At 34.4% G+C, this 27,304-nt stretch overlaps 1 protein-coding gene across 11 annotated transcripts in view; it reads right to left on the bottom strand.

Annotated features, from left to right (window-relative positions):
* Positions 1 to 27,304, bottom strand: part of CAMK2D (calcium/calmodulin dependent protein kinase II delta) — a 322,111-nt gene that overhangs the window by 41,757 nt on the left and 253,050 nt on the right. For 5 of the 11 annotated variants that reach the window (XM_023220022.2, XM_023220030.2, XM_023220021.2 and 2 more), the window contains exons 9-14: positions 19,701 to 19,795; positions 17,217 to 17,339; positions 15,971 to 16,054; positions 15,488 to 15,530; positions 11,800 to 11,834; positions 2,542 to 2,590 (exon numbers count right to left, since the gene is read on the bottom strand). In XM_023220022.2, the coding sequence (XP_023075790.1) occupies positions 2,542 to 2,590; positions 11,800 to 11,834; positions 15,488 to 15,530; positions 15,971 to 16,054; positions 17,217 to 17,339; positions 19,701 to 19,795 (429 nt within the window). Of the gene's footprint in view, positions 1 to 2,541; positions 2,591 to 5,015; positions 5,058 to 7,124; positions 7,185 to 11,799; positions 11,838 to 15,487; positions 15,531 to 15,970; positions 16,055 to 17,216; positions 17,340 to 19,700; positions 19,796 to 27,304 lie in introns of all 11 variants that reach the window. The other 6 variants (XM_023220026.2, XM_023220024.1, XM_023220023.2 and 3 more) reach the window with 2 other exon arrangements.

The raw sequence follows: 27,304 nt of genomic DNA on the forward strand, positions 1-27,304 counted from the left end.
GAAGGTTGAAAAGTATGTGTGTGGAAGACACACAATTTTGTAGATATGACATGGCTTTGTAGATAGGATACAGTTTTGGTCAGATTATTTAACTGATAGTATTTGTGAGTTCTTGGATGTTAGTTATAAGATGTTAGATATGAGTAAATTTGGGTTTCAACAGAACTAGACAATAAACACATTCCCTACCAAGCTATTGAGAGCCACAGAGATTCTAAAGTAAAAACGAGACAGCATAATTATTCACATATAGGGTTTTTCTTGAGGACCACACACTGATAAATGGGGAGATTCTCACACAAACAGATAATCAGCATAATAAATAATTTAAAATCATTTAAGACCATTTTATGTACCACTTGCCCCAGTAAAAATGATGGTGCCTAGGCAATCTTTCAAAGTGTCTTCTAGTCTTAAAGGTTTCTGGTATCATTCAGTATTAAAAGGGTTAGTCTACAAAAGGCTGTCTGGGTCTTACAGAGAACACAAATGAGTCCTAATGAGGTATGGCTATGCCATTTTTGGCCAGATCCACACCAGTAAAATTAAGCAGAAACTTAAATAATGTATTAATTAAGGGAATAAACCAAAGCACTTTGGGTTAAACGAGCAACTGGACATTTCTTTTGATCTCAATATGATGCTGAATTTCTCTAATACTTGTTGCATATAGACTCAATGTATCTATAATACAAATACTATCTCAATTTATGAAATCCCAGAGGCAAGATGAAACCCATATCATTGTTATGATTTGAATTGGAGAACTGTTTTCTAAGAACTGACATTATTATTTCATTGTATTAAAAAGAAATTACAAACTACAAGGTAACACTGACAGGAACTCTGTTTATGCATTAACATTTACATAGATTAATAGCAATGATCCTGAACCAATACTTAGTACAGCTGAATGCCAAATTCAGGTGAGAAAGACCACTTAATAAAACCCTTCTCATGATCACGTTCCTTGGCAGATGAACTGTATATAGTGAGGTGCTAGTATTCTCCTAATTTTATTTAGTTATTTAAAGATTTAGTTTCTCCAGTGGACAATGAACAAGTTTTCTTAGTCATGCTCAAGGGAAGAATGTAAAAATTCATATGAAACATTTAGCTTAGCTTAAAGAGCTAATGAATCCAAAACACAAAGATAATGCTTCCTGAATCATTATCACTGAATCACTGGGAAAGCTAAATGGCTTATCTATTTATTTGGCTAAAAAAAAAAAAAAAAAAAAGAATATTTCAATCTAATATGACTGGTATAAATGATTCATAAAACTACTTCAGTTCAAATTTTAGCTTAAGTGAAAGAGTGAGATGAATAGAGCTACTAAATAAAATTCTTGACACAGCTATCTACCTTTCCACTGTAAAAAATAATGACTGACTACCTCTAGCAGAGTTAGGTCAGTGTGCTTAGTTATATAAATAGAGAGTACACTTTAATAGCATCAGCTGTTCTATTCACACAAAAAGGAAAAAGTCAGCAGAGATGACTGGCAAGTTGTGATCTACAGCCATTTTTATTCTCTAAATTGACCCCATGTCTCCTTGACCTGAGAATTTCCAAGTCCTTTATTCTAAAATATGAATACAACTTTTCAAGACTTTATCATATTAATGCTGCCTTTAGAATTAAAGCTTATGGTGATACTATTAGGTAAGTAATCTTTTCAGATGAAGTTTAATTAATTTATGGATCATTGCTCCCAATTTATATTTCTTTTCCTTTAATATTTCTGTTTCAAATATCCTACTGTTACCGCTGTTTGTCAGAATGTCTTCTAGATAACTGGTCTATAGAGATTGTAGGTATATACAATGAATTACAAAAACAACATAAAACTGCAAATGCAATTAATACAAAAGTAATACTTCTAAAATAGTGATGTGGCCAAAGGAGGTGACCTAACTGCAAATGTGTGTTTAGTATATGTGTGCAGGGGCACTGAGAAGATATCTGTAGAAACACTACCAATGACTCATACACGTAGCTAAAAGAACCTTGGCAACCAAAGTGAATGGAGGTCAAGAATATCTTTGGAATCTACACAAAAAACTAGGATAAAAAGGCGGCCAAATAGAAAATTCTACTGATACTTATTTGAGATGACTAAAAGTTAAAAAGTTATTTTTATACTGTATCCTTGAATATAAATTGTTTTCCAGATAAGTTTTATGAATGTACCCAATGTGAATACATTTTATATTACTTTTTGACTGACAAATTTATAATTTGTTATGTTCCTATAACTCATAACTCATTATTAGTTGTCATTACTGCAATGTGCTAGAATATGCTACATGTCTACAGTTCAAAATATACAAAAGAATATGTGGGAAAAATGACAAAAGTAACATATTGTTGAAATAATTATATACTTATAAAAATTTTTTTTACTCATAAATAAAATATTTTTGTGTTTTAGGATAGGCCTACTTCCTAAACTTATTAGTTATTTGAAGCACTTTTTTTTTCATGTATATATATATGAAGCTCTGAGTTAGGATTTTCCATTTCTGGTTAAATCATACCTTTCACATCTTCATCCTCAATTGTTGTATTTGAACTCTCAGTTGACTCCTGATGAGAAGAAAACACATTTTTAGGTTGCACCCAATGAATAGCTTGATTTTGTCTTTAAAAGTTGGCTAGTGACATACATATCATGCAAAATTCTTCAGCAGGCTATGTGCATATGCTGACATGCAAATGGACAAACACATTAAGTGGTTTTTAACAGGAATGAAATATCTGATGCTGCAAACATTTCAAACAGGGAGTACTCTGGTTGCCTAATCTCCGAAGCTGTATAGATCCAGGTGATTTGTAGAAGAAGCGGAAGTATGCAGTTTACTTTAAAAACTGTGTAAGGATGTGTTTTGTGTTACAGTGCCCTACAAGGTTTGCTTTTTCTGTGTGTTTACAAGCAATTGAATATGTTAGCCAAATGAATTTGAAACTTAAAATAGAAAAAAAATTTATTCTCAATTAATTAACCAATAAGAGTACCTTCTTTGTGTCAGGCACTATGTTAAGGCCTGTATGCTTTACTCCTTTATAAGGAGAGAAAGCATTTCACTGCATCATTTGATGAAGAAGCTAAGGGGGTTAAGTTGAGATATGCTGAAAGTACTTTTCAGAAGAATTTTCATGTTTGTCCTCAGCACAATGGAATTATAATGAGTAATTTACTTTCAAGGACAATTAGACTTTTTTCATTCTTTTCAAAATTAGAAACTGGCTGTTATTGATAAGAAACCTACTTCCATAATAAAAAGACAACGTTCTTTCTTTGTAAAACTACAAATTAAGTGGAAGATGGTTAAGCACACTTAAAAGTACACTGTAACTGCCAGAATTAAGATATATTTCTTAAAATGGTATGATAAATGTGTTCATTAATAATATATGAATAAAATATTTTCTAGCAAATACATTTTGCAATATTCATAAGAAAGACATAGTTTTCTACTTGGAATGATCTAAACACTAGAGCCAAAAATAACTGGAAACAAACTTCCAATCAATAGCTCAGTAATGGAAAACAGATTCTGGAAAATAATGTAAACACTAGCCAGTGTCATTTTAGAGATTCAGTATTCCAAAAAGTGATCAATTTATATAAATATCATATATAATATTTAAACCAAGGGAAAAACTAATTAAAGGTGTACCCAGAGTCTCCATACACACAAAACCAAAGAAAGGAATCTTCATGCATTTCTTAATGTGACCTAGTATTCAAATTTAAGCTGTAAATGAAGGTAAACCCATGCACTGTAAAATTAAACTAATTCATGTAAGCAAGAAATATCATGCAGTAACTCTTACAAATGATATAGCTAGAACTACTGAAGTGTCCATTCCAGCTGTTATGCTCGGCGTTTCATTGGCTAATGCTATTAAAAAAATTGTTCTCATATGTGATGGTCTTGACTACCTCAAGGCTTATTGGGACCTAGACCATTTGCAGTGTCATGACTATAAAATAAATCTCACATTAAAGAACATAATACTTCATGTTTTTTACTTTAATGGTTTTAATATTGATCAACTACATGTTAAACCAGAGAGGAAATGTGTTTTCTAAGTCTTAAGATAAAATGTGCCTTCTAAGTCTTAAACATCATTGATAAGAGTATGGAGAAGATGTATGACTATATCTAGTATTTGAGAAAAGTTTAGAATTTTTTTCTTCCCTTAGAGATATAATAATGTATGAAAAGTAATAAATTGGACACATGGAATAAATTCAGAAAAGGTCTTTCATCCTATAGGCATGTATGCTAGTGCTGTTATTTAGTTAACATGCTATACAAATAGTTTATAATGTATAGGAAACAATTAGTCTTCTTTCAGGCTAAGTAGTTAAATCCCTGTTATTGGAATATATATTACTCAACAACAGACATATTTTACAAAAAGTGAAACTCCCTGATTCTCCTCAAATTCATGCCAAATAACAACAATAACAACAACAACAACAACAACATCATCATCATCACCAACAGGGAATTAAGAAACAAACAATAAAAACAAAAACAACCCCACTCTGACAACAGAATAGAATAAAACTCAAAAGTAACACTAAAGTTAAAAAAAAAAGTATGAAGTCAAGTTGATATTTTTGAAGACAATGGAATGATATTGCCAGAAATTCTAAAATACCATGCACAATATATCTACAGTACAAAGCACAAAGTCTTGGGAAAAAAAAGTGACCAGATGGAATTGCTTAAGACACACAGTCATCTTGACATAAAGACTTCATTCACATTTAGCCTGACTTTGAGTCGGGAACATTAGTTTCTCTTTCAAGATATCATTCATTTTTATTTGCAAGAAGTATGTCCACAGTTATAGACAAATTAGGCCCAAAAGGAAGTGTGGTAGAAAATGGTTGGAATTTTCTTTCCTATTTTTAGATAATGAATTAATTTTTTTGAATATTTGATGAGATGTATAGTCTTGTTAAAGCAAGATGATGTTGATTCTTTCTGAATACCTTGTTTCCATCAGGGTTGTGGATTACAGTAGTTTGGGGCTCCTGAGTGAGAACAAAATAGAGAAAGAAACAGTTCACATTGGTAAGTACATTATTTCTAGTGTGAGGGACAGAGCAGAGTGAGCCAGCTGACAAAATGAAATAGTGACAAGAGCTAAAGCGATGTTAACTGCTGTCAGAGTTGCAGCTGACAAAATCTCTGATGAAAGATCTCCCTGGTGAGCCCATGAGATAGGAACCTCCCTACCCAGAAGCAGCATGCAAAAGACCTTATTCTTGATCAGCATTCAAACAAGGCTTTGATATTTAGAGACTTGAAGAGGCACTCACTGTTTCACCTAATCCTATGCTTTCCTTTCCTCTTTAATGAGTGGCCTGTGAATGTCTGTCCCATAGAGAACTGCCAAGGACACTGGAGGTAAAACCTCGAGATGATTTCAAATTCTCGGAGAAGATATTTTTCAGTTATATTAGTTTGAAACTTGATTATGGTATCATTAATATAATTAACACACAATTGAATACCCTTGTAAAATCTAGAACCATTGGACAACACTTAAAAAAAAGACTATACTAAAGAATCCATTTCAAAAGTCCATAAAAAATTTTAAGGAATATTTTAAAAGTTTACCTAAAGGGTTCTAGAACTAATCATGTAATCACATAATTTGAGGCATATTGCTATTAAATTCTGTGTTAATTCATATCTAAAAAAAAAACCTTCCACTTTATGGACTATATATGCAGGATATTTGGCTGTAAAGTCATGCTTTTTTATGAAGAAATTATTGGGTTTTCTATTGTTTTCTGTCAGAAAGCAAAGAAATATTCCCAAGTGGAGAATAACACTCAAATAAATGATTTAAAAAAAAGATGCAATATGCATACACCAGTGACATGCCTGGCACCTTCTTTATGTGATATCTTGGCAATGGGGAGGTACTGCAACCCTCTGGGAGTTCTCAACCATGGGCACTCTCTCACCATTATAGTTTACACTGCTGCAATATTGAGAGAGAACATATCCATTGCTTCCATTTTCCCTTTCCCTTGGCTACAGCCGTGATCAACATTGTTTGTTACTAGTAGATTACCTGCTATCTTGATGTGTCCTTCTATTAAATGTTTTTAAATGGAGCCTCATAGTTAACTCAAGTGAAATGATTCTCTAACATTTTAAAATTTATTTAAAATAACAGCATGAGAACAGCAAATAATTGAAAAAATTTCTGAAAATCATAAATCAAAATATGAAATAGTTTAGGGAAAACGTTATGGAACTCAGAGAGCACTGAATGATGGTATTCAAATCCTGAATTTTAACATAATACCATCTCAAAGTGTTAGACTAATTTAGTTGTTAATTGTGTGGATTTGATTGAGATAGACATAACTGGTTTCCACTGATAATTCAAAGCTCTATTATTTGCAATTTCATTCTTTGGATTAAAGTGAAACAGTGACAATTTAATTTCAAACACAATAAACAAAAAGCTCGAAATTATCCAGTGCCTCTTTATCTCAGAAAGTGAAGTCTTACAAAGCCCTGTTGTGTTTTAATAAGAGGGAAACAAGAACTCTGAATAAGGTCTACTTTTATGTTGTCTAGCAACAATCCCATTAGCTCTCCTTGATGTCAGCATTTGCATCATGAAAAGAAGAAACCATTGTTTGCATAATCTAGAACTATCATCATCAGAAGAGCTAAGAGCAACCAAAGCGCTGTATTTTGAATGCAGCATGCAATAATTCCAACTACAGAGACCACAGCTACCGGTATAATGTTCAACAATGAAATGAGATAATCTCATGTTAGAACACACTGCTTGACAACTAACTTAACCAAAAAAACTCAAAAAAAAGAACTTTGTCATATCGTAGAAAGCAAAAAAAAAAAAAAACAAAACAAAAAACAAAAAAAACCACAAAAACAAAAACAAAAAAAACCCCAACATCCAATGAAATAAAATATTTATATATATGGTATCTATATAGTGAAAGCAAATGAGAGAAACCACACACACACACACACAAAAAAAAAAAAAAAAAAAAAGAAAGAAAAGAAAAGGTAAAGAACTTAAGAAGGGTTACAAAAGAGTCCAGGTATACCAGCGCCGGGGTAGGAATATTTTCTTTGGGGCTGGTTACCACGTTGGCTTTGTTGTTTATCTGTGGGTATGCAGAAAATAGAAACAGAGATGCCTTAAACCCCTTGGTAGCCAATATCTCTAGATGCAGCATGTCTACATGGAGATGTAGACATGAAGATAAAGAGCCACTGAAGATGAACGTGAAAGACATGGTGACGACTGACAGGAATGATGATCGCTACTCTCCGATGGTCACACACAGGCTGGACCATGTCCGTGATGGTGCAATGAGAAAACAGACGTGTCTGCTGTTGCTATGCCACCTTAGCAAACAAAGAACTGCTTCAATGGAGCTCCAATCAGGTTTCAGAGTATGAAATGAATATAACCATTCTCATACTCTTCAAGTGGATTCTGTTTCCAAGCTTCCAATTGTTCACTGTTATAAATAAATTTCTTTCTTCCCCCATTTTATTCTTGAGCCTGAAGTCACACATAGACGATCTTTCTCTGGGGATCCATCGTTACTTTGCTTAGGAGCAATTAAATTATCCAATGAAAATTTAGGTCTTTGATAAAATGCAGGTGTCACAATAGCTTTTAAAAATGATAAGTGTAGATCTGCTTTAAAAATTACATCTTCAATTATTAGTGGGGAAATCAAACTTTTCATGTTGAATGTAAAAGGACTTTAATTTTTACAGTTATGTAAGAGGAAAATACTACATTTTCTGTCACAATGCTACTGCTATCACTGCAGAATATATTTGGTAATATCATTCCCTTGCTTTAACATAACTGGATTTGACTTTAAAGAATATATCATTACCACTGTGGAAGCTGTGTGGTAAAAGCAACTCAGAGGATCAATAAGTACTCTAACGGTTCACAGAGAAGACTCTTTGTAGACAGTGGCAACCAGAAACTACAATTGAGTCGGGGCACCAAGAATCAAAGACTAAAAAGTAATAATCAACATTCTTTTAAACTCATGCGTGACAACTTATATTATGGTTCTCAAACAAAAATGTAAGGTAACATTCATTTTCTTACACTATAGTATCTAGGTATTTTATTTATTATTTTCTAAAGGAATATACCTCCACTATTTCAATATAAATATATAAAAGGATGTAAAGAGAAACATATACTATATAAAATAAGTGAGTATCAAATGAGCATTTACAAGTGGTGATACCAGTTTAATTGTTTGGGTTTTCTGGGAAGTCTATACCTGAAAACTATATATCCTGTCAAAACTAGTATTGAGAGGAAGATAGAAAGTATCATAAATTAATTTAAATATGTAATATTTTTCCTTCCTTTTCATTTCCATTTGTGTGATTACTGGTATCGTTATTTTTACAATAAGCTGTGACACTGTGCTGTTTGACCTGCAGGAAAGGATAGAAAACTTCTAAACTTTCCTTTACTGGAGAATTCTATAAATGTTGTCATCAATCTATATTTTGCAGATAGTTAAAACCTTTTTTCCCTTTAAATCAATGTGCACAGAATTTAACATGATATTGTGCAAGAGCCAAAGAGATAAGAGGTAAAAATCTATTAAAGAGGGATCAAAATTCAGTATTTATGTTAGTACAGGGTATGTGAGAAAAGAGGAGGGATGCACACACAAATAAATTCCTATTCAGGAAACGTGCTGGGCAAAACATAGTTGGCTTCCTGTCAAATGAACAGGGGCACTTATGGTTAAAGCACCATATGTATTTAATATGCTATATTTAGTTTATATCAGTGAATGCAAATGAAAGAAATATTCTGAGATACTTTATGTCTATTTTGAGATATGATACTTGATTTTTTTCTAGGATATGGTCGCCAAGAACTGCTTTACTTTAGTGAAAATGTCCCACTTGCACACCTATGCATACAAACTTATCTGTACAAGTGCACATGTTTACCCCTCCCACACACACACCCCTACACACATTCACATATAGATACACAGCATACACACACCATCATCTCTTCCAGATGAAGGCCATTCTGTCTGGGTGAGCCATTCTTTATTGTTAGGTATGGGAAACATGAGTTAAATGAATATGTGCCTCAACCACACTTTTGATCATGTTTAATGTGCAGTTAAAGCTTTTTTGTTAATGTAAAGATTAACTAAATGATTTTTTTTTCTATAAAAAATCTTTTGGAGGTATTCATAAGATTAATTTATTGAAAACTAATAGAATTTCTAAGTAAAAGGCAAGAAGACATTCTTTTCAAAGAGTCAAATATAAAGCGTGGGTTTGACCACAAATGTCTTTTTTTTGAGATGGAGTTTTGCTCTTGTTGCCCACGCTGGAGTGCAATGGTGCAATCTCGGCTCACTAAAACCTCTGCCTTCTGGGTTCAAGAGATTCTCCTGCCTCAGCCTCCCAAGTAGTTGGGATTACAGGTATGGCCATCGCACCTGGCTAATTTCTGTTTTTTTTTTTTTTTTTTTTTTTTTTTTTTTTTTTTTAGTAGACATGGAGTTTTACCATGTTGGCCAGGCTGGTCTTGAACTCCTGACTTCAGGCAATCCACCTGCCTCAACTTCTCAAAGTGCTGGGATTACAGGTGTGAGACACCACTTCTGGCCCATAGATGTCTTTTAAACATAACATACAAGAACTCCGGCACTTTTGTGTGACATAATTATTTTATGTTAATAGAAGCAGGGTGTTTTTCTTTTTTAAAAAAATTATGAATCAAATAATCAAATCAGATAATTGTATGATGCATTGAATTACTCTTATGAGGCATGGGCAAGATATTCCTGTTTCTCAGGTGTTACATTTATTGTTTTGAGGTTAATAAACATTTCCTGTAAAGGTACTTAACTAGGATTGGTACATCGTAAGATCACTTTCACGCCTTTATAAACTCCATGGTCAATGTTTTATGGTGCCGTATAAATCACTCCTATTTTAGCAACCATGAAGAACATTTAAAAAATAATAACACAGGTTTTTTTGTTTGTTTGTTTTTACTTATCACTATGCAGACATTCATTCTGTCATGGTCTTTTTATTTTCAAAGAGAAAACTGGACTTTGTTTTTGTAAAAGAGCAAACCTGTTAATATAACTATTTACATGTTTAACAAATTCAATTTCAGAGAAAAACAATATAATATGTAAGAGGAGTACTGTGTTTTGATAGTTGATTAACACTGACCTGTAATGGTCCTACACCCTCTCCACTTACACTATCTTAGGTAAATAAGACTTTTATTGCTAAGTGTGAATTTCACAGGAGGAAAAATCTGGCAGATAGAGATCCTCACCATCATCTGAACACTCGAACTGGACTTCCTTTTCTGAATTGACCAGTCAAAGAGAAAGGAAAAGAAAAAAAATATGACCGGTTGAATTTAGAGTATCAAAGCATGGAGTATAGAATAATTTTGTTTTTAAAGAGGAGCTATAAGTTGAATGGAAGAAAAAAGTTCTGGAAATGTTTTCTACGTAAGGATAGTAATGAAAATAAATATCTCAATAGGAACTGTGAGCTCTCCATCACTGAATGGTACAGGAAAGCCCAGGAGAAGAAAATATTTGGAAAATGTAAGATACCACATTTCTACTATTGTAACATTGGGAAAAAGGCAGTCATCAACTATCATTCTTAAAATCTAAATGGAATAAACTAATCAGAATGAAGACAAAATTGCAGGCTGAGGAAAGCAATTGGTAAATGGAAATGGCATCCTAAAGGAAATCACAAACGCATAGTTATTAGTGCTCCGAAAATTTCCAAGTTGCACACAGACAGGTGGCAAAGAAATGACTGAGCACGAACATTTAAAGTGACAAATGATTTTCTATGTTATGTTTTCAATATGAACTGACCACCTGACTTTGGGTCAAATTCAAATGTTAGAAAATTAATTAATTCCCAAGAACGTTGAAGTGTTGATGAAGAATGTATGCATCTGTCCTTGGAAGAGAAAGAAAAGGATTAAAGAAATAAAACATTTAAGTGGTACTCTGAAAAGATAACAAACATCATTATGCACATATAAGATTACATTCCAACAAGAGTAAATCCCCTTGAAACAAAATACAATCAGTAGGAAAGAAACTGTATTATTTTGTTTAGAAAGCCAGAAAGTAAAAATATCCTGCTGTTATTTTTCTTGCAAAATTTTTCTAATATTTGTTCAGATCATTCATCTTGAATATATCTCAACACCTTATGATAGAAACACAGGAATAATTAAGACCTTTATAAAAACTGCCCAAGCAGATTAATTTAGACATTTGACATTCTATTTTCCATACCCAAATGTGAGTATTTTTCAGGCTATATACTTAAGTGGCTTTCACGTACGCAGCATAATTATTTGGAAAACATTTGGTTTTTACAGACTTTTAGGTCATCATGGTAGTTTGGAACTGTAGTAAATCAGAGAAGATTAAGACATTTGATTTCTATAGGAACTCTATATTGCATAACAATATTATTTTTTCATGACTATTTCATATATAATCCAATAAAAGAAATACAGTTTTTCTCGGTATAAATGTGTAGTCATCTTTGTATATTAAATCATTTCATATTTCAACCGGCAACCTTTATCAGAAACAATAAAAAATAGAACTTGCAAAGACTTAGGAATTATATTTAACATTTAAAGATTATCCAGCTTCTGAAAATCAGAAATGGATTAGGGGCATCTGTTTAACTTACCTTTACTCCATCTGGTTTCTTCAACAAACTCTTGGCTGCTGCAAAATGAGAGTAAAATCAGTTTAGTTAGTTATTCATAGAAACCCACAGCCAGGCAACAAAGCAGTCAGGTTACTGTCTCCTTCTACCACCTTTGCTGAGTTATGGCCAACATATGGCAAGTTATCAAAGTCACACTGATGAGCGCGAGCTTAAAGGACACTGAAATACAGTATCACTTTTCTTGGTTTGCCACAACAAATTTAGAACTAAAGAGTAGTTCATTGCATATAATTGAATACTTTGACAGTTGTGTTTGTTGGACTTTATTTCACTGTTGGTTGAGAAAAGGATACTGGAACTTTAACTGGACTATCCTTTTGTAATCCAGAAAGTTGAATTCAGTCTTTGGACACCAGCTGACAGATAGTATTACATGTTCATTCACACCACATATGGTGACCACGTCAGTTCTGCCATTTAAGCCCCTCTTTCTAGAGGTTGAAAACTCATCTGTAAAATTTGCTCTGGCTAAATAACATCTTCATTATATTCTTGAAGTCAGACAATTTAGTTTTACAAAAAATATTACTATTTAAATAAAATGGCATATTATTGGCCTAGAGCAAATTTTTAAAATGTTTAGCATATGAGCTTTAAAAAAATGGCACTATGTATTCTTTTATACATTAAAATCAGAATACAAAGGCTTCATAAACAAAAGCCTTTACAATGAAAAAGTAAAAATCATAAAACTTGAGACAACATAAAAACAGAATAAAATCTTCAACTAAATCAGAGAAATCTTAAAGCATATGGTCTTATATGCAACTTCATTTTTCTTGGCAGGGAGCTTTTAACATTCCTTCTGTTACTAAACTTCTTGAGTATATTAAAAGGTGAAGTCATCCTTTCAAAAAAATCTACTAAGGTACGTGTATATACACAGTGAACAGATAATATAACTGTCAATGACAATTAGTACACCAAGTGTAGAACATTCACAAATATGCAGGACACGATACACACTTATGCTTTCATTTAATATTAATTACATATACTTATTTAAGTATATCAGAATAGAGCTTGACTTCGAAAGTGGAAATACCTAGCTAGGACAGAACTGCATGAACATGTAATTTCCTGACATTCATTGATTTGGGGCATTATTTCAATATCATATTGGTATATTTTTAAATTTACTTAAAAGATACAAAAATGTTAATTTCATTAATCTTTAGCAACAAAGCTATTAATTTATTATTAATTGAGATTGTAAGAAAGAGTTGCCTTAGCTATTATATTGTTTGCCTAGAGCTAAAAAGCAATATTTAATCAATCCTGTGGCAGTTAATAGGTTAGAAAGCAAACTCAGAATAATTGAAATTGCAATAGCAAGCAAAGAGAAGACGATGATTCAGGGTAAGCAGGGATTTTGCCTGGGAGATGCAGAAATGTCCCTTTTGGTTACTGTTCACCTTACCTCACAAGAAATACATTCCACATAAAGGGAGAAAAGAAAAAATTAAAACAACTTTATAACCATATACTTATGGACAAATTACTTTAAAGAGCATGTTTGGCAATGAAATAGGATAAATAAAATACTCAAAACTAAAACGCAGTATTAAGTACAAGATGTTGTAACTGGGTCTAATGTTATTCAGTTGATTTTGAAGTGATGGATAAAAAAATTGCTTTTTCATGCTAAGACATTCAGAAACAATATAAAATTCACATATTAGTCATGAGGTTTTAGTTTACATGATGATGAAAAGGAAACTGTGAGGTAAACAAAAAGCTTCTGTATATGGGTACATACGTTAATAAAGGCCCAATTTATGCCCAAGAGTGTAACACTTTAACAAAATGTACAGTTTTAAATCTGAAGATTTTTTAAAGTTTGGGTTAGTTTGCCATTAAGAATTTATGCTATATAAATCATTCTACCTTTTAATGATTCACTAATTACTGTGCCACAGTGAAATTTATTTGAATATCATATATATGAATTAATATTTAATGAGATGGCATTGAACTCACCCATATAAATGTCAACTATATTAATCAACTGTTTATGAAACAGGTAACTTGACAAAGGCAGCAACAAGGTATTATTACACTAAATGAATTGGACAAAATACATATGACTGGCCAACACGGTCCCTCAATTCGTAGCATTATTCATTGTACTACTGTTGTTGTTATTGTTTAACAGCCTTTGGAAGGCCTCTTATGGTTTCCCATTATTTGTAACGAAATGTAAAGGTGGGGGGAAAGGTGACCACTTAATACAGTTGTAAGTAATAACTAGAAATTGGCTGAAGAGCATTTAATAATGATATGATGGATTATTACCTGATAACACTATAACACCCAGGCTAAGTATGTAGCAGAAAATAAAACAAAGAATTGAAAAAATAGCTGGATGGTTTGATTTGCAGATCACTGTTATGTAAACGGTATCCAAACTAAACTGGTAGTATTTTTGGCTGACAAGTGTTCCAAGTTCAAAGGGCCAAAGGTTACCAAGTGCAGTTTAATTGCTGCTCCAGTCCTTCCCCCTACATAAGACTGCTTAGCATTAAACAAGATTTGACTTTTGTGAACCTGGTCCTTTGAGATAATCTATCAAAGAAGGAGGTTGCAAAACTCAAGTAAGTTATTGAAGTAACATATACTTTATCTCCACCTTTAGAGAGTGACTCTTACAATAAAGAAATGGTTTGACTTCTTTTAGCCTATTATTTAACACACTTATTTTTTACCATGGAATCATTTTGAGGAACATTTATTATGCTCTGATAGTACTGAGTGCAAGGTGCTCTGTAAATTCTTGAGTTAGATACCTTTGACAGTTGTAATCATTCTTCTAGTACGCCAAGAAAGCACTATACTTTTGAATGAACTTAGGTCTAAGAGAACTGGGTTCCTCAATAATGGTCTTTTTTTTTTTTTTCTTTTTTTCTTTTTTGAGACGGAGTCTCGCTCTGTTGCCAGGCTAGATTGCAGTGGCGCGATCCCTGCTCACTACAACCTCCACCTCCCAGGTTCAAGCAATTCTCCTGCCTCAGTCTCCTGAGTAGGTGGGACTACAGGCACGCACCACTACACGCAGCTAATTTTTGTATTTTTAGTAGAGACAGGGTTTCACCATATTGACCAGGATGATCTCGAACTCTAGACCTTGTGATCCACCTGCCTCGGCCTCCCAGTGCTGGGATTACAGGCATGAACCACCACAACCGGCCAATAATGGTCTTCTTTTAAAAATCTTGCATAGTAGGATTCCCTATGAAAATGAGACCAAAAATAACTTATTCATAGTTATTACTTTATGAAATATCAATAATAAATTCTAGGTTTGAAACGCTAAGATTGTAAATGAGGGAGTATTTATTTCCACAGCTCGTATGCATCCCAGCATTTGACAGATGAGGCTAGTCCTGCACCAGCACTGACTGGTGACCAGAGCTGCCAGAAGCACTCTTGTGAGGGGTGCAGTCGTGGAGGCTCGGCAGCAGACAGCACCCAAGTAGACTGCTAATGGCAGCCACAGGTGTAGAAGGAATCTGTGCCACACATTTGCCACCCCTGAACAATCAGGTTTTTCTAATTATAAGAGTTTAAAAATTCTAGAGACAAAAAAAACAGAGACTACTTAAAAAGAAGACCAAGGGATAAGAAGCAGAGTTCTCAATGCATGTACCTGAGAAATTTCTTGTAGCCAGCATAGTTGTCAAGATGGCACCCTGTGGAAAAAAATTAGAACACAAAAGTCAGTGTTGCCTATGCAAAATCCTGGACCTAACAAATATAGAGTCTTTGATAACAAATCTTTTCCTGGCCCTACTTTCAGTTAGGGGATTTTTGATTGTTTGTTTTTGTTTTTTGGTTTCCTGAGAGTCAAAGGCCTTTGTCTCTCATGATGCTGGCCAGATTCTGATTATCAAATTGCACAGCTGTTTTCCACTGAAGGAAGGATCCACAGCATGTGTTGCCAGGATGATTCTAGCTTTTCACCATAGTTTTGATTCTGGTGTATATTCCATTTCCCAAGACCCCAAAAAAGAATAATGAGTATTGAGGTCTACATAATTGAAAGCCTTTGCTAGAAGTCATTTTCCTCCCATGGTATTTCACTTCTTAGTCTGTCAAATCTACCTCCCCACAAAAATGTAAAATTTCTTACCTTTAGTTTTCTTCTAGCATTAAATTTCTTCAAGCAGTCTACAGTCTCCTGTCTGTGCATCATGGAAGCAACAGTAGAACGTTGCTAGAAGAAGAGGAAAAAAAGTAACTTAATTGAGAATATTTAAAACATACTAAGTATAATAATGTCCCTGACTTCATCAAATCTTTATTAATGGTGCTGTACCTGCATGATCAACTTCTAAGTATTCAATTGCTAAAGTTACCTAAAAATAAAATTTTAGTTTTGCCAAGACTACTTGTGGCCAAAATGCAACAATGATATATATATAAAATATAGAAATGAGTTGGGCATCATGGCTCACGCCTGTAATTCCAGCACTTTGGGAGGCTGAGGCGGGCGGATCACGAGGTCAGGAGTTCGAGACAAGCCTGGCCAACATGGCGAAACCCCATCTCTACTAAAAATACAGAAATTAGCCGGGTATGGTGGTGGGCACCTGTAATCCCAGCTACTTGGGAGGCTGAGGCAGGAGAATTGCTTGAAACTGGGAGGCGGAGGTTGCAGTGAGCTAAGACTGTGCCACTGCACTCATGCCTGGGTGACAAGAGCAAGACTCTGTGTCAAAACAAAACAAAATAAAAATACCAGAAAGTGTAGAAATGAATATTAATAATTTCTCAAATTATCTTTATTTTAATGTCTTCAATCACATTTCGATTGGGCTGCCTTTCATTTACTTAGTGCCACATTTATCATCTTAGCATTTGACACATTCAGAAATTTACTGAAGTCTTCAGATTCCCCTCAAATTTCACACTATTTTTCTTAATATTTCTAAAATATATACAGACTACTATGACCATTCTTTTATGCCACTAAAACTCTACTCTCAGCTGCCAAACTTCATACTCGCTTCTAAAGTTGCCTAATGATAAATAATTGAACTTTGTTAAATCTTTTCTTCTGGGACACATTTAATTTTGGTGTTATTTTCTTAACCCTGTTCATGAGTATTGTCAATAACTGATATGAAGAATACTCATTCCTTTTGTCACTGTAAGCAATATTTATTTAAGAATCTATGCAATTCAGACTTTGCTACTGAAAATTGCATTTTTTTCACCATCATAAAATTCATTTTCTTAAACATCTTGAGTCAAAAATTCATTCATTTTGAATTTCATCTTTTTTTTGCAAAGTTATTTTAAATCCATAAACAATATGTTAAAGGACAGCTTATTTTTCACTTTAGCTCTTGAAGTTTTTGAGAAGTTTTACTTACACAGATCCATGGGTGCTTCAGTGCCTCCGAGGCTGTGATACGTTTGGCAGGGTTGATAGTAAGCATTTTATTGATGAGGTCTTTGGCTTCAGGAGTTACCGTGTCCCATTCCGGTGATGGAAACTTCAAAAATATAAATTTATAAAAAGTTTAAAAAATAGACACACTCAATCAAACAGGGAAGAGTCAACTATATGAATCATTTCCTCAAGTAGTGAATTTCTTCATAAATTTACTTTTTATATAAGTTAAATTGTATCTAAATAAATAAAACCATTTAGATCTATTCTCCCCCTCTATGCAGACAACTATAAATATTAAAGAGTATCTGATAAGGGACCAAGATATACACTGAGCTGCATATCACATATGGTAAATACATATTAAAATCCAGAAAAAAAGAACTTAAGAATCTTCTATTCTTCTCAAAGTATCTCTGCTTTGATCTAAAAATGAAATTTTATACAATCTTTCTCATAATTATTTGCAAAACTTAAGAAAAGCGAAGAGGTTGCTACATGTACCAATGCCATCGTGATATTATGCCAAGGTTCAAAATGAGGTATTATATACTTTCACAACTTATAAGCAGTAATAGCAGAGGTAATAAAGCAGCTTTAGTTCCTGTGCCAAAACTGACCTATTAATCCTGGCTACTTGGAATGCTGTAGTGAGACGAATCTGAGACTACAGGAGTTTCAGCAAAATTTCATTTTAACCCTTCAAGAAGTTTAATCTGCCCAATTACAAATTTCACCAAAGTATATGAAAGTAATCAAATCTTACAACTTCCCATTATCAATACTTTTTTACATTAAGGCTATATAAGAAAGCTACTTCTCTCTTTACGTTATTTTTTGGACTGATAATTACTTAACTTACTTTTATATGATTAGCACAGTTAGTAGAAATACTGCCCTTCAATGATTAAGGGAAATTTATACTACATTAGTTGCAAAATGATAGAATATCAAGTTATTTTCCCAATTCATGAATTTGTATAGACAATCTTGAAAAACAAAGCCATCGTCACTGTGTCAATGGAATTAGTCTATTTTTGGTAGTTTTAAAATGGGGAACTTGTGACTCATTGGCAAAATAAAGCACGAGAAAAATGATATTAACTCTAATACCTGTAATTTTTTGTCAGCTTAACAATTGTCAGTTTTTAATTCCTGAAGCTTATCTTTGGCAGTTGTAAAAGCTTGCTAACTATTAGGAGCTACTAAAGAAACACGCAAGGCTATTTCTTAACAGGTCTTCTGATAGCAAATGAGGGGTAGGTTCAGCATGAAGAAAGGTGAACCTTTTCCTCAGTTTTCTAATTTTCATGAAAGCACTCCTCCGGTATACCAGTGGATTTTCAGGGCTACGTCTGCCCAGAGAGGGGCTGGTTCTAGTCTGTAAAGATGGTGAATGTGCTAGCTGTTGCCATGTAAATAATAATTTGTTTCAATTACTAGTCTAGGGATAATGGAATGCTTCGAAATTCAAAGAATATACATTTTAAATTCTTGCCAACTGACACACACATCCATCTACATAGAAAATTTTATCAGAAATGCATTGAAGAGTTCTTGAGACACGATAGAATACAATACAGACATTTTATATTTTCTCCTCTCACTTTCACATTGAGCTTTCAACTTGTGCACAAAAGGTGAACCCAATATTGCTACTCCATAGTTACTCCACTTAATAACACATGGAAAACATGCCCAGACTCTGCACATGGATTTCCCCAGGGCTGTATGAGAGGAAACCAGAGAAAGTGGTAAATCATATTTACAAGAATACATATCAAAGGAGAGCAAATTATATCATAAACACAAAGTTAAGCCATAAAGAGAAAGTAGATAAAGACTTTCTCTTCAGATTCTGAACTTAATTTATGAATGTATATATATATATATCTACTTTCAAATATTCTAATTAAAAATTAAATATATTAGAATTATGATTTTCAAATTTTTCAATTGTGAAACTCATTCTTCAAATGAAAGCTTGCATAGTATCCCATTAGGTAAACAATACAAAAACAAAAAACAAAACCCAGAAACTGGTATAGTGGGATAATGTTCTATTTGATATGTGATCACTGCAAAATATTGTTGGTATATAATGTAAAATTATGTGATAGATATTTGAGAATATAATTCAACTGAATAGGCAATAATCATTTTTATAGCAGAAATATTTTAATTTTTATGTTTTTAAAATGCACTAAGATCCAAACATTTTGACAAAGTTCTTCCACAGAGACTTCACATGGCTTTTCTTTCAATCTTAGGAGATAGTGAGTTAAAAGGAAACATAAGCTGAACACATATGCTGCATTTCTTTTTCCCTTTCCTTAAGAGAGAGGGAAATAATAAGAGAAAGTGATAAAAATTATGGTTAAAAGAAAAATGAAAAGATTTGGCTCTTGGTCAACAAGCAAAAAACAAACCTTCATCTAAAGTGATATAAATAGTTATTACATACATCATAAGCTCCAGCCTTGATCTGCTGATAGAGTCTGTGTTGGTCTTCATCCCAGAAGGGTGGATACCCCACAAGTAGAATATAGAGAATGACACCTGGAGAGATTACAGTGTTAACATTATTTAAGTCATATAGACAACAATAAATTAAATGTGGCTGATCCACAATGATATTAAGCTGTAGTTGTAAAAACAGAGAAAACTGGAATGTAGGAAAACTTGAGAGAGACGTGTTATGGTCTAGTCTGGAGCAGTCTCTGGAAGGTGAATGCTTCTCCTCCTTTGCTCCAGAACTCTGACAATGTGTCAGTCAATGCATGCTCCAGAGAATTCTAAAGAGGCATGGAAAGGAAACTCTAAAGATAAAACGTATCTGTCATTTAGGGCGACATTCTTTGGCCTCCCTGAACTCTTGTCTATATAGAGTCTTCCTGCATTCTTACCTATATAGAGAATATGATTTTAGTCACTGTGAGGTTGAAGTTTAAAAACTAAGCATGTTATTTATTTCCTCATGCTTGTTTTGATGGTAATTGGGACATTTTGTTGAGTGATGGTGTCCTGGTTACAAACTCACATTCTAAATAACCAGAGTCCCTGCAAATGTGGGTACTACATAGAGACAAAACCCTTTTCTTTTCAGTAATCTTAGTCTTCAAAAACCTCAAGTCTTCTCAGTCAAACAACTTAACCAACAAGACTACAGAAGAATATACATTATGGGAGAGGAAAAAGGAAGAGAAGGGCAAAATGCCACAGAAAATTCAAAGTAATAAACACATGGCTGTAATAAAATTTGCTAAAATTTTTCACAAACTTATATTTATAAATTAATCAACATCTAATTTAACTTTTAAAATTAAAAAAAAAATCTGTATTCACAGTTTTTAAATTTCCCTGATATGATATCTGCAGTCTAAATGTCTGAGATCGTTTTGATACAATGATCTTCTCTGTCATCAAATACCCCCCTGCCACTTTTCACATATTTTATTGCCCTGCTTAAGGCCTTTGGTTTTTTTCTTAGTTCATTATCGTGGCAGAAGGCAGTCATTCCTCTGACCTCTCCTGTTTGCTTTTTTCTTGCTATGTTTCCTTAAGCCTGGGAAACTTGAGAAAGAAAAGTAAGACAGGTGACACTTTGCCAGGTGTACTCTGAGACTTATTTTTTCCCTTATCCAAGGTGGTCTCTCTTGGTCTCTGTACCTAGGAGATCTATCTCTGCTCCTGTCCACCAGTCTGGACATCTTTATACAATAGACACTGCTGCAGCTGAAATGGTTTTTAAGTAATGGTTTAACCATCTTAGAATTTTAGAGCCTGCTTCAGGAAGACACAGTTCATAAGACCATGAAGAAAATCACAGCATATTGGTACCCCACCTTCACGACATAAAAATAATTTTTCCATGCATCTAATGAAAATGATGATAGTAATGATGATGATGAGTGTTTGTGTTCTCAGGATGCAAGTAGAAAAAAAGCTGTACCTGAGTAGTTTTAGCCCTCAGCTATATAAGATTCCAGGAGGTTAAGGAGAAAATTTGCTTTGTAATAGTGATAGTTTCCATTGAATATAAACATTTTCCTAATACACATCTGGAGTTAGGCTGTTATAAAATTATAAATCAGTCGCACAACTGAGACATTTAGCATTTTCAACATAGGCTGTGTGTCCTTATGAATTATGTCTGCACTTGACAGTTGATGTGGTGCTTCTCTGGGAAGAGGAAGCTCACAGAGGGCTCATCCCATGAGAAAAGCAGCCTATACATAATAGATGCCCACAATTTAGTTGTTTGATGGAGGAGTGTCTACAAAAACATGTACTTTAAATAAAATAATAGCATAAATGTGAAGATTAAAAAAACACTTTTAGGCCCAAAGACTTAAAAAAAAAATATTATAGGTACTATTGACTAGCCTGATGTGAAATTGTCAATGCCTATTTAAATAAACACTGTTTTGTAAGTTTACTTCAACTTGATTATTAAACGAGCATCTAAAACCTTTCTTTTGTAGTTCTATTTTCTGAATGTATAGAACAAGTGTGAGACTCATGGCATAAGGATAATGTAATATTAATAAATTTTATTGTAGATAACATTTATTCAGAGTTTTGTGTGCTTTAGTGTATTACTTCATTTAATCCTTGTATAATGCTATGAGGTAGATATTGTTGTTATCTGCATTATATTATAGATGAAGAAACAGGCTGAGAGGTTAAGTAACTATTTCAACCACAAGCAGGACAGACATGATGATGCTCTAAACATTCCCTGCAGCCACTTTTTCTTTATCTATGAACTTCAGTAGGAATGGTAATATAAAATTTAAAACTTTGTGTTGTCTAACTAAGAGACCTTGACTTACTAGCAAAGATGTCCATTTGGTCCTATCTTAAATGTTCCTTGCAGCTACTTTTTCCTTTAGCTAGGTCCGCTAAACAAATGCTTATTTTAAAAGTGTTTGTTGCTCTATGCCGGGCATGGTGGCTCACACCTGTTATCCAAGCACTTTGGGAGGTCAAAAGGGGCGGATCACCTGAGGTCAGGCATTCAAGATCAGCCTGGCCAACATGGTGAAACCCTATCTCTATGAAAAATACAAAAAAATTAACTGGGCATGGTGGCACATGCCTTTAGTCTCAGTTACTTGGGAGGCTGAGGAAGGAGAATCACTTAAACTCAGGAGGCGGAGGTTGCAGTGAGCCAAGGTTGTGCCACTGAATTCCACCAGTCTGGGTGACAGAGTCCTGTGACTCAGTCTCAAAAATAAAAATAAAATAAAATAAAATAAAAGTGTTTGGTGTTCTATTTGAGAGTTCTTGCCTCATGAGTAAGCCTAATTTCCCTTTTTTAAAAATAAACCTAATATTTTACCTTTTTTCTATGTCAGAGAGAAAAGAAAGGAAAAAATCACTAGCTCTTTTTCTCTGCCCATATATCTGAAGTACTAAAATCATTAAAAGTCAATGAAGAAGTCTTTTTTTTTTTTTTTTTTTTGCAAGAACACTTCAGGGGTGATGATGTGACCTTCAAATGTTGGGTAACTCTCATGACATTAGCAGCCTTTGATGATTACTGCCTACATAATTTTACTGGGGCTGCAAAATAATGATGGCTAGCCATGGTGGCTCACACCTGTAATCCCAGCACTTTGGGAGGCTGATGTAGGAGTATCACTTGAGCCCAGGAGTTCAAGACTAGCCTAGCCAACATAGCAAGACCCTGTCTCTCCCCAAAATAGAAAAACTTAGCCAGGTGTGGTGGAATGCACAGCCAGTCCCAGCTACTTGGGAGGCTGAGGCAGGAGGATCATTTGAGCCCAGGAGTTCGAGGCTGCAGTGAACCATGATCACATCACTGCATTCCAGCCTGGGTGACAGAGTGAGACTCACAAACAAACAAAATGATGATACTCTAATTATATCATGCTTTCTTTAGACTAAGAAAATCTTACTCCTTATCCACTTGATTGGTCTAAGATACAGTTCATATGGGAAAGATAGGCCAATTATTTATTTATCTTCCTCTTTATTAGCCAGGTTTTAAAATAATGCATTGGGTCCCCAACATCCCCCAAAGGTTAGGACTTCTGTTGAATTTTGATTATCATTATCAACTCCTTGATTTAAACTTATTTGATGTATTTCAATCTATTACTGTTATTTTTCTCATTGATTCTCAATTGCCCCATCTTTGGCTAGTGCCAGCCTCAAGGTGGCTCCTGCATCTGTTAGTATAAACTCTGTGGTCCGTAATAGTTTTTCTTTGTGGTATGACAAGATGCTCCTGGATCATCTTGCTTTTTTCCTGTTCTAAACTTGAAATCAGCTGCTACTACAAAAAGTTCTGGTTCCTTTTAATGGTAAATAGTATCTACAGACCAAGATTGAGTACTTACATGTGCTGTCTTGGAGCTACAGATTTCTTTGAAAAAATACATCAAGAAATAAGGAGAGAGGAGAGAGAATGGAGCGAAACTTACAAATTAAAAACGACTAAGAGATCTAAGAGACCAAACAAGATAATGACATGAGAGGATAAATAGGAAAATGACTGTTTATTTTGATGCTATTAAGCAATAATTATTAAAATTTTAAAACTAATATTACTGTCATATTTAGAGTCCTTTTTTTTTCTTTTTTTCTTTTTTTTTTTTTTTGAGATGGAGTCTTGCTCTGTAGCCCAGGCTTGAGTGCAGTGGTGCAATCTCAGCTCACTGCAAGCTCCATCTCCCAGGTTCATGCCATTCTCCTGCCTCAGCCTTCCAAGTAGCTGGGACTACAGGTGCCCGCCACCATACCCGGCTAATTTTTTTTGTATTTTTAGTAGAGACAAGGTTTCACCGTGTTAGCCAGGATGGTCTTGATCTCCTGACCTCGTGACCCGCCCACCTCGGCCTCCCAAAGTGCTGGGATTACAGGCTTGAGCCACCATGCCCGGCCTAGAGTTCTTTTCTTTTAGAGATATACTTTAAATTATTTATAGATGTATTGATACAATGTTTGAATTTGGTTAAGATAATATTGGAGTGGGAAATGAAAGGGAGGAAATAGATGAAATAGTCATCAGTTTATTATAGTATTCTCTCCATTTTATGTTTCACATTTTCCATGACAGTTATAACTATTTTTGATAGAGTTGGTTCCATATAAAGATAGATATTAAAACAAGTTTTCATTATCTTATGTATATATTTGTGCTTGGGAGATGCTAGAGATGTCTGGTTAATAAGACTTTTGAGAAGTATTGATTACGATTAGGTAGAAAGACTACATTATCAAGAACATTCAAAATTGATTTTAATAAAAGTTAATGTTAAAAAAGTTGTTAAACTTATAATCTCGTTAATAATTAAACATTCTAAATGCTGTTCTTTCAAAAGGAGAGATGAAGAGGGAATGTTGGACAACTCTGAGAAGGTAGTGGGGAAGTTAATGGAAAAATCTGATTAAGACAGTTACTGAATATTCTAAGTAAATAAAGGGGTACATTATAAACTTAGAAGCAAAATGCATGTGGAGTTTGGAAATACACAATTTATTACATGAGTGTTAAGTATGGCTCTATCTTATCTTGTTATAATACGATTAATAGAAAATCATCATACATTTCAAGTAGAGAAAGTGCTCAACTAACACTCTGTGACCTAAATGGCCAATGAAGGGTAGAACAAAGAGCTAGAAGATCAATGCCAGCAAGATAAGAAGGCACGTTTAACAGGATGGAAACTATCTATGCCATGTAGTAGGAGTGGCAAACTGACAGGACTTCTGGCAGCAGGCCGAGATGAAGGCCTGCACCTGTACTGTGTATGGGGTGGGGTGGTCACCAGGGGAGCAGTTGTGTTCATGTGTCTGACAGGTACAACTACTATATAAGAACAAAAGCATTGCATCACGTGTTCTTTTGATTTTTTTAGAGAAGCTAGAAACTGATAGTTCTTATAGAAATTACTTGCTAATAAATTATAAAGAAAAATAATTAATGTCAACACTCCTAAGAATAAAATGTCCACAAGTCTGACTAAGACAGCAGACTGCCTACAATGGTTAGAATGTCTGTATGGCTTTCAAAATTCATATGCTGACATCCAAATCCCAATGTGATGGTATTTGGTGTGGTGGGGCCTTTGGGAGATAATTAGTTCATGAGGATGGGTCCCTTATGAACAGAAACAGTACCCTTTTAAGAAGAGGGCAGCTAGCTAGCTAGCTCTCTTACTACCATGTGAGGATACAACAAAAAGCTGGCAGTCTGTAACCCTCAAGAGCACCCTCACCAAAACCTGACCTGACTATGGTCACACCCTGATCACAGACTTCCATCTTCCAGAACTATGAGAAAGAAACTTCGTTGTTTATAAGCCACTCAGTCTATGTGACTTTGTTATAGCAGCTTGAACTAAGACTTCACCTGTTTACAACCTCTGACATATCCTGTAATAAACCTAAAAACTGCTCTCCTAAAGGAATCTGCAATTAGCTATGGTAGTGTTGCTTAGCTTTGATGTGGCATCAGCACCACCTGGCAAGCTTGTTAAAATGCAAATTCCTGAGCCTCACCTCAGTGAATCTTTCTTTTAAAAATTATGCTAAAAAATACCTAAAATTAAATTTAAACACATGACATTAAATTGTACATAAAAAAAAGGCCCCACGCAGTGACTTTAAATTGTACATAAAAAAAAGGTCCCGCACACTTGCAATCCCAGCACTTTGGGAGGCCAAAGTGGGCAGACTGCTTGAGCTCAGGAGTTTGAGACCAGCCTGGGCAACATGGCAAAATCCTGTCTCTACAAAAAGTAAAAAATTAGCTGGGTGTGGTGGTGTGCACCTGTAGTATCCACTACAGGGCAGGCTAAGGCAGGAGGATAACTTGTACGTGGGAGGTGGAGGTTGCAGTGAGCTAAGATTGTGCCACTGCACTCCAGCTTGGGCAACACAGCCAGACCCTGTCTCAATAAATAAATATATAAATAAATACTACATAACATAGATCATTTTTGTGTTTGTTTTGTTTTTTAAAGATAAGGTCTCATTCTTTTTCACGCAGGCTGAATTGCAGTGGCATGATCATGGCTCACTGTAATCTCAACTTCCCTGGCTCAAGGGATCTTCCCTGGCTTAGCCTCTCGAGCAGAGTAGCTAGGACTACAGGTGTGTGCTACCATGTCAGGCTAATTTTTTCTGTTTTTTAGAGGTAGGGTCACACTATATGTTACCTAAGCTGGTCCCAAACTCCTGGGCTCTAGTGATTCTCCCACCTTGGCCTCCCAAAGTGCTAGGATTATAGGCATCAGCCACCATGCCCAGCCAGATGTACAAGTTTTAAGTGAACAGTTTTGTAGTACTAAGTACATTTACACTGTCATGAAACAGATCTCCAGTTTGTTTTCATTTTTCAACACTGAAACTCTATTACATGAAACACTAATTTCCCCTTGCTCTCTAGTTCTTGGTAATCACCTTTCTAATTTCTGTTTCTACGAATGCGACTGTTTTAATATTTCATATGAGTAGAATCATATAGTATCTGCGCTTCCGTAAGAGACTTATTTTGCTTGGCATAATGTCCTTGGGGTTCATCCATGTTGTAGCATGTGACAGAATTTCTTTCTTTTTTAAGGCTGTATAATATACAATTATATGTATAAACCACATTTTGTTGAAGCTATTTATCTGTCAATGAACATTTGGGTTGCTTCCACCTCTTGGTTGTTGCGAATAGTGTTACTATCATCATAGGTGTACAAATATTTCTTCAAGGTGCTGTTTTCAATTCTCTTGGATATATAACCAGAAGTGAGATTTGCTGGATCCTGTGACCCCAGAGAATCTGATTCAATGATCCCAAGGTAGATCTCGGGAGGCTGCATTTTAGGTCACTCTGAACCATGTGGTTTGTGGCTCACAGTTGGAAAAACACCAAGTTAGGGAAACCAGACATAGTAAATGTACAGAAATTTAAGACAGTGTATAAGTTCAGAGTAAGAGAATATTGGTAAAGACTATGATTGGGAGTAAGGCTCCATGAACTGAAGACTGTTGGAGATGTGGGTCATAAGGGATGAAGGCAGAAGGCATCTAATTTGGAGGCCT

This window comes from Piliocolobus tephrosceles, chromosome 3 (genome assembly GCF_002776525.5).
Source record: "Piliocolobus tephrosceles isolate RC106 chromosome 3, ASM277652v3, whole genome shotgun sequence".
NCBI classification, from domain to species: domain Eukaryota; kingdom Metazoa; phylum Chordata; class Mammalia; order Primates; family Cercopithecidae; genus Piliocolobus; species Piliocolobus tephrosceles.